General features: G+C 35.9%; 1 protein-coding gene across 1 annotated transcript in view; it reads left to right on the forward strand.

Moving 5' to 3' along the window:
- Positions 1-8,516, forward strand: part of Acbd6 (acyl-CoA binding domain containing 6) — a 203,583-nt gene that overhangs the window by 43,638 nt on the left and 151,429 nt on the right. Inside the window, exon 4 of the mRNA XM_023703621.1 lies at positions 8,388-8,470. Coding sequence (XP_023559389.1) covers positions 8,388-8,470 — 83 coding nt within the window. The remainder of the gene's footprint in view (positions 1-8,387; positions 8,471-8,516) is intronic.

Here is an 8,516-nt window from a genome sequence, read left to right on the forward strand (position 1 = left end):
TATAGATCAAAATATATTGTGAATGTTTAAATGTAAAAAAAGCATAGTAAAAGACACATTGCTATTAATCTCCATCAAAATATGCTCCTTCACTTCAAATTCACTTATCGCATCATTCTTTCCACTTCTGAAGAATTTCTGCAGGTCCTCCTTCATATCTTTACAATATATGATCAAAATTAGGGTGAATGCTGCTGCATGTGCTGTCTAACAGAAAGGCAGCCTCATAAAAACAATATGGTGTGTCTTCCTCTACCTTGTTCACTGGCTCTGACACCGTGCAAGTTCTGGCTTTTACCCAAAGTCAAAATGGCTGCGGAAGGTAAACATTTGCAGTCAAGTCAAGACATTGAGATAGCCACAACAGTACATTTAAATACACTCAAACGGGAGGACTTCCAGAATTGCTTCAGGAAGTGACAAGAAGGAGGAAAGGAGAATGGGAAAAAAGGATTAAGAGATTATCATATAAAGGCACAAATTCCCTGTGATGAGTGTTATTATGTATATCTAAAAGGTATTGGGCTGGCCAGATAGCTTAGCAAATTAAAGTGCCTGCTTAAGCAGATGCAGGGGTTGTAGGTTCAATCCCCAGCCTGCCATGCTGGCCCTGTCCCCAGGGTGCACTGAGATGAGATTGAGACTGGGCATGGTGGCACATGACTATAATCCCAGCACTATAATCCCAGACTATAATCCCAGCACTTGGCTGAAAACAGGAGGATCACTATGAGTCTGATATGTGTAGTGAGACACTATAGACCCTGTACTAAATATATATTTTAAAAAAATAAAAAGAAACCAATAGGATTTTTTAAAAAACTAAAAAAAAGGAAAGTGACAAGAATTATGGGATAATCATGTTTGAAGCAGGGATAGATTTCAAGGGAATTAATGGAAACATATCTTTTTAATATAATTAAAAAATATTCATTGTACTTTTCAATCACACCCCATATATTCTAGAAAACAATAAAATGAATATAGAAATGGAAGATGCAGAAAAACTTAAGTGGAAATTCTGGAGACAGAAAAATATACTTATCTGGAGTAACAAGTGAAACTGTATAGCATTACCAGTGTATCAGACCATGCATAAAATAAAGTCAGTGAACGTGAAGATGTAGCAAGTAAAACTAATCAAACTGAAGCACAGAGCATAAAAACATTGAACAGTAAATGAAGATAGCCCAATTAGCTCTAGAAAATATCAAGCAATATAACATGAATATAATCAGTATCCTAGAAAAAAATTATAAATGAGAGAAGATAGAAAAAAACTAAATAATATCTAAAATGCTAGATACTTGCTGAGTTTTTCAGCCTCTGACCATTGATATTTTAGGCTGGAAAAATTCAGTATTGTGGAGGGCTATCCTATGCATTATAAGACATTTGTAAGCACCTGCCTGGTGAGTGCAGGGACCCTGGTTTGATCCCCAGCACCACATTGTCCTGCCCCTCCTCTCGCCCCCACGCACATGCTGAACAGGCCACTGAGTCCAGGGTGTGGTAGTGCATGCCTGGGATCCCAGTGCTGGAGAGGCTGAAAACAAGAGGATCTCTAGGAGTCTGAGTGGCATAGTGAGACCCTGTAACAACCAAATACATTTAAAAAAAAAAATTATGGATCAAATGCAGTCCATCTCTAACAAAATATAAGTGCCTATATTTTTTTTTTCAGAAATGAAAAAGCTCTTCATTGAATGGAATGTACCTCATAGGATGACCATAATAAAAAAGATAGTAACAAGTGCTGGTGGGAATATGAAGAAATTCAAACCATCTTACATTACTGATAGGCATTTAATATGGTGCAACTATAGTTCCTCAGAAAGTCAAAAATAGAATTACCATATGACCCAGCAGTTCTACCCCAGGTGTATATGCCCTAGAGAATCGAAAACATACATTTTTAATTAATTAATTAATTAATTAATTAATACAGGTTCTTGCTACACAGCTAGAACTCTTAGTGATCCTCTTATCTCAGCCTCCCCAGCTCTAGAATTACAAGCATGCACCACCACGCCCAGTTTCAGTGGATGGCTCTGCACAGGGCCAGCATGGCATGCAGTACTGGGGATCAAACTCGGGTCCTTGTCCTTGCCAGGCAGGCACTTAGACTGCTGAGCTATAGATGTTCTTGGAACCATTGTTCACAATAGTAAAAAAGTGCAAACAGTCCAAACATTCATTAACTGATAAGTAACTAAGACATGGTACTGGTATATATGTACCATAGACTTAATCAACAGTGAAAAGGAATGAAAAACTGATATGATGTGATATGGATAAAACTTTAAAATATGGTGAGACAAACCAGACATAAAAGATCACATATATTGCGATCACATTTATGTGAAATGTAAAGGATAATTCACAGAGAAAAAATTAGAAAACATTTCAGGGAAGGTATAGGAAGTGACTGCTTTATGGACTAAAAGCCTCTTATGGGATGATAATATGTTTTGGAACTATGTAGATAAAAGTGGTGGTGGCATGACCTTGAGTGTATTAAATGCTACCCATTTATATACTGTAAAGTTATTAATTTTAGGTCTCATGTCAATATAAAAAAAGTGAGAGCAATCTAAAGTCCTTTTCTTTTTTGTTCGCACTAACAGTTCTTTCCTTTTGAGTTGCAGTGCAGTAAATGTGAGAAGAACTTTTTTCAGATGAAAGGAAAATTAGATAAAAATTTAGACCTACACTAAGGAAAGGAGAATATTAGAAGTGCTGAGTATATGGGTGGCTATAAAAAGGCTTATTACCGTCTGTTTTTAAATTTTTTTACAAAAGTAAGTGAACTTCTGATTTCAGCTCTGACACATACAGAACTTGGAAATCATCACTCTTGTCATGACAACAACATAACCAAACTGAAAATCAAAAACTGGTCTTAGGATCAGAACTTTGAAGTCCACCTATAATACCCACAGTTCCTGGCTCCCTGAACAGTAAAGAATGCTGATATAATCATAAGAACTTGCGTTGGACACTGCAGGGCACACCTTTAACTCGGTATCATGTTCTGTGTGGATGTAGAAACTCAGGCTCAGAAAGCACTCACCCAAGGGTACATGGCCATAGTCAGAATCAGGATTGGAATCCAAATCTTAACCTTAAGGTTGACCTTTTCCCATAGTAGGAATTGCTTCCTAATAATCTGTTGTTCACTCATGGACTTTAGTAAACACATTTCATGTTTAAATTTCTGCATACACCACTAAAATACTATATAAAAATGGATGACTTGCTTGGAGAGGTGCAGATCCCAGAATGTGTCCCTGTTCACTCAAGAGCAAGTTATTGAGTACCTGTTAAGTGCCTGGGGCTGCAGTGAGAAAAACGACCATCCTGTCCTCATGGAGCTTGGAAGAACTGGTGTTGAAGATAGTAGCCTGGATCCTGTACTTCAGGGTGATAACTGCCTGTGTGAGGGCTGCTGAGGGTGCTCTGGGACCCTACGGAGGGGCATCTGGCTCAGGCTTGGAGGGCCGGGAGGGCTTTTCAGAAGGATTGGTGCTTCTGCTGAATCTAACCAGGGTCATAGCTCAAATGCCTATAGAACAGACAGCACAGGTAATGAGTGACAAGCTAGGTCCATTCTTAGGCATGGAAGTACTGTGATTGACTATCACATATGTAGGTGAATTCTCACTTATACACAGATAATATTCTCTTTTAGTTTTCTTGAAACATGCTCTAAGTAGTTAGATATGAGTGCAGGGAAAGATTGCTCTCCTCTAAATCAACAGTGTAAATGTGATAAGTGGTCACTGCTTCTTTTTTTTTTTTTTTTCTTTTTTTTTTATAATGCAAGCATTTTTGTTTTTTGTTTGTTTGTTTGTTTTTAACATTTATTGTGTGTGTGTGGCCAGCTCAGCCCACCAGGGGGCGCGGCTGGCTGGCATGTGGTGCTGGGGGATCGAACCGCGGTCCCTGTGCTTTGCCAAGCTTGTTCCAAGTAGGTGCTTTAGACCACTGAGCCATCTCTCCAGCCCCGGTCACTGTTTCTTGACCTCCGTATTAGTTGATTCTTGTTTCTTTTTTCTTAATCTAGAACTGCTAGTTTCTTTTTATGGTTGAGTAATATTTTATATTACATATGTAGCATTTGTTTAGTCATTGTCTGCTGAAGGATTTATTCTAACATACAGTTGTCCTTCACTATTGTTTTAGTTTGCATTTTTCTATTGAGTGATGACTTCCAAGTTCTTTCAGCATTGTTTTATTTACATATTTTCTATGTATATATCTTCATTGGTAAGATGTCTGTTCAGATCTTTTACTCATTTTTAATTGGGTATTTTATTTTCTTATTATTGAATTTCAAGAATTCTTTGGTGTTAATTATTGAAACTGCCCTACCAATTTGGTTTGAAACTGTCTCATTGCTATTTGTTTCTTAATAAAATTATGAAAAAAAATAAATTTTAAAAAAAATTTTTGAATGGTTTGGATATTATCATTTATTAGATATAGGTTTTGCAAAGATTTGCTTTCAGTCTGTTGCCTGTGATTTTGTTGTGTGAACAATGTCTTTCATAGAAAGAATTTTAAAACTTTAATAAAGACTAACCAACTCTTTTTAACCACTCATACTTTTGGGTTTTTTACCCTCCCCCATACTTTTGGTTTTTTAATCTAAATAATTGTCATACCCAAGGCCATGTGGATTTTTTCTTTTACATTAACTTCTATGAGCGAGTTCATTTTTAAAAAGCTGTGCTTAGTACTCTGTACTTACTTCCCGTATTTATTTTTTTTATGTCTGTTTTCTCATTTTCACTTTTATTCATTTTATAAGCATCTCTTGAACATCAAGTATGTTTCAACTTTTGCCTACCAATAAAACATGTAAAACATTGAAATATAATTGGATGAAGTGAAATAAGTTCTGACTTTGGTTACACATTTCTTAGTATAAGAAAAGTTATCTCAAGGTCTTTGCAGCATTTTTTGTTTACTGTTACTTATTTGCTAGCATCACAGTAGTGCACTTTATATACTTTGTTATTTAATCCATGTTCTTTATGGTTTTGTCATTGTTGTAAATTGTTAATTGATTTGATTCCTCTTCTCAAACATTTCTATTTCTTGAAACTTTAGTTCTCTCAACAGTGTTAATAACTGAAAGAATATGCTCCACTGTTTTTTTTTCCCCCAATACAGTGGTCCACATATCAAAACAAACTATTTTTTTTTAAAAAAGCAACAGCAATAAAACAAATCCCTTTCTTTACATGGGACAAAATAAGAGGATGCAGAAACAGCCCTAGGTACCTCTGCCATCGGATCTTTGACAAAAGGGCCAAAAACATGCTAGAGGAAGGATAATTTCTTTAACAAATTGTGGGAAACCTGCCTTTCCACATGCAGAGGGTTGACTCTAGACCTATATATCTGGCCATGTACTAAACTAAAGTAAAAATGGATCAAAGACTTAACATTGTTATAACAGAAACACTTAATCTGCTGAAACATACAATTAGGTAAAAGTCTTGAAGATGTAGGTACAGGAAAGGATGTTCTGAACAGAATCCAGTTATGCAAGAGCCAACAAAATCAATCATAGCAAATTGAAAATCTTTTGTGCAGCAAGGAAATAATCAACGAGGTAAAAAGCCAGTGTACCAAATAGGGGAAAGATTTTGCCAGCTATACTTTGGGCAGAGGACTAATGTCTAGCATATATAAAAACTTCAAAAATGTTAAAAACCCCCATCCCCAAATGAATGACTCAATGAAAAAAATGAGCAGAGCAGGGCATGATGGCCCAAACCTATAATCCCAAACTCTGGAGGCTGAGTCAGCAAGATTGCCATGATTTTGAGGCCAGCCTATCCTATAATAAGTTCAAAGACAGCCCCAACTACATAAAAAGACCCTGTCTCAGCAAAGAAACTAAATCAAAAAATGATCAAAATATGAATAGCTATTTCTCAGAACAAGCACAAGTGGCAATTATATGAAATAATGTTCAGTAGCTCTGGCCATTAAAGATATGTAAATTAAAACAATACTGAATTTATTCCATCTTACTCCAGAAAGAATGACTATCATCAAGCAATTGACATATGCTGTCTAGGTTCTGGGGTGGAAAAAAGAACCATTCTAAATTACTGGTGGGGAGGGCTGGCAAGATAGCTCAACAGACTAAGAGTGCCTACTTAGACAAGCGCAGGAACTGGGGTTTGATCCTGGCACCACAGGCCATGCCGGCCCCACTGTACCGAGTCCAGGTGTGGTGGCACACACCTGTAATCCTAGCGCTGGGAGACTGAAAACTGAATGATCACTGTGTCCAAGCTATGTAGTGAGACCCTGTACCTAACACATTAAAAAAAAAAATTACTGGTGGGAATGTAAACTAGTATAAGCACTATGGAAATTAGTATGGAGATTCCTCAAAATACTAAACTAGAAATTCCATTTGACTTAGCTGTTCTGCTTCTAGATGTCTTCCTTAAAAGAGCTAAAAATGTATTATAGTGATATATTCATATCTATGCCCATAATCAGAATGATTCACTATAGTTAAATCTTGGAGGTGGCCTATATGTTCATCAACAGATGAATGGGTAATGAAAATGTGGTATTTATACAGTGGATGTTATGGTTTATATCTAGTTTTCCCCCCAAGTCTCATACAGTCTTAGGCTTTTTTTGAGGTTTAGTCTAGAGTGTGTGATGCTGCAATTAAGGATATGTGATTGTGGCCAGGGAGATGGCTCTGCGGCATAAGCACCTGCCAGGCAAACGTAAGGTCCTGAGTTTGATCCCCAGAACAACAATAACAAAAAGATAGAAGTGTATGTGATTGCTAAATCAATCCACTGATTGGCTTGCTACCTCTCTAATCCTAGAAGTCTACATAAATATAAAAGGGGCAGAATGATGCTGGTAAGGGCTCGTGTTACTTTTACTATCTGTTGCCACAACAGGTGCTTGCCCTTCTGCCATGTACCACCCTGCCTTAGAGCCACCCAGTTATGGACTGAAACCTCTACAAATTGTGAGTGAAATAAATCTTTACTCCTTTCAACTCCAAGCCTTGGGTATTTTGTCTCAGCAGAGAGAGGAAAGTAAGACAGTGGACTACTACTCTGCCATAAAGAAGGATAAATTTGAGTCATCTGTAGGAAAATGGATGCACCTTGAGATAATAATGTTAAGTGAAATAAATTAGATACACAAATATCACATGGTTCCTTTTAAGTGAGAACCCAAGAACATATAAATTAAGGCAACAATAGATAATAACAAACAGGGAGGTGGATCTTTTGCAAAAGGGAAAAAGAAGAAGAGATAAAGGAAGGAAATTAACAAGAATTAAAATGTGTTCTATGCATGTATCAGCTCCCCACAATGATTGTAATCATTTGTACTACAAATGTACTAATAAGAATAAAAAAGTTTTTAAAAGCACAGGGTAAAATGTGTGTTGGGGTTGCCTTATTTTTTTGAAGTAAAGCTAGTCTTTTTGCAGTCAAGCAATAAAATAATTTTTTTCTGAAATATTTATGTTCAGAGATGTTATTTTTGCAGGGTATCCTCGCCAAAAATTCATTATCTTGGAAATGTAAGCTTCTGCAGAGGTTGTAGTTTCAGACAGTAACATCCAAATTTATTGCTTCCACATTGCATGTTTTAGGAGAATCTTATTTCTAAATCTTACTGTTGTGTTTTTTGAGATAAAGGGCAGGACCTATTGAACCCTTGACTTGAGATAACTTTTCTACCAGCTTCCCTTTTTTTTCTCTTTTCTTTTTTATTTCACTTAAGGTAACTGGTATATATACATACTGCATCTTAATCATTTTTACTTCCTGTTCCCTTTCTCATTCTCTGCTTTCCTAATTCCAGATTTTCTCTTATTTTTAAACTTCCTTTCTTTTCTCTCTTCTGCCTTCTTTCCTTTCTTCTTTCTACCTAAAGATATTTTCTTTATGATTGAATTTGAAATTTTACTATAGCTTATTTCTTACTTGATAACTTTAACTTTATAAATCTAGACATGACTTTCTTGTCACATTCATGGTCAATACTTGTATTTTATATTTCATATAACCATCCATACTTTTCACATTGAATATCATCTCACAATCAGCTAGGGGAAGGAATTGCTCCAAAAGGTGGTACTGAAATGACCTTAGATTACTGGTAGGAATCCATTCTGCTACTGTCATATAACTTGTATCTTTCTGATACCATTTTAAAATTGTTACTAGGGTTGAAAGGAATAGTTGAAAATAAAAGTTTCAGGATAAAATGTTTTGTAAGTAATATTTTATACCTGACACATACACATACATATGATTTTAATATATTGATTGCTTTAATCCACATGACTTTTTTCCATCCTATTTTTTCTCTTACAGACATCAGAGAAAAAAGGAAAAGAAGCAAAAAGTGGTTTTGGTGGGCCAGTTGTTAGTTCTCTATATCATGAAGAAATCATCAGGTAATTCTTTTTTCTGATCTTTGATAATAGCAAGTATATGTTTAAA

Source organism: Octodon degus, unplaced genomic scaffold, assembly GCF_000260255.1.
Source record: "Octodon degus isolate 3935 unplaced genomic scaffold, OctDeg1.0 scaffold00176, whole genome shotgun sequence".
In the NCBI taxonomy this organism is placed as follows: Eukaryota; Metazoa; Chordata; class Mammalia; order Rodentia; family Octodontidae; genus Octodon; species Octodon degus.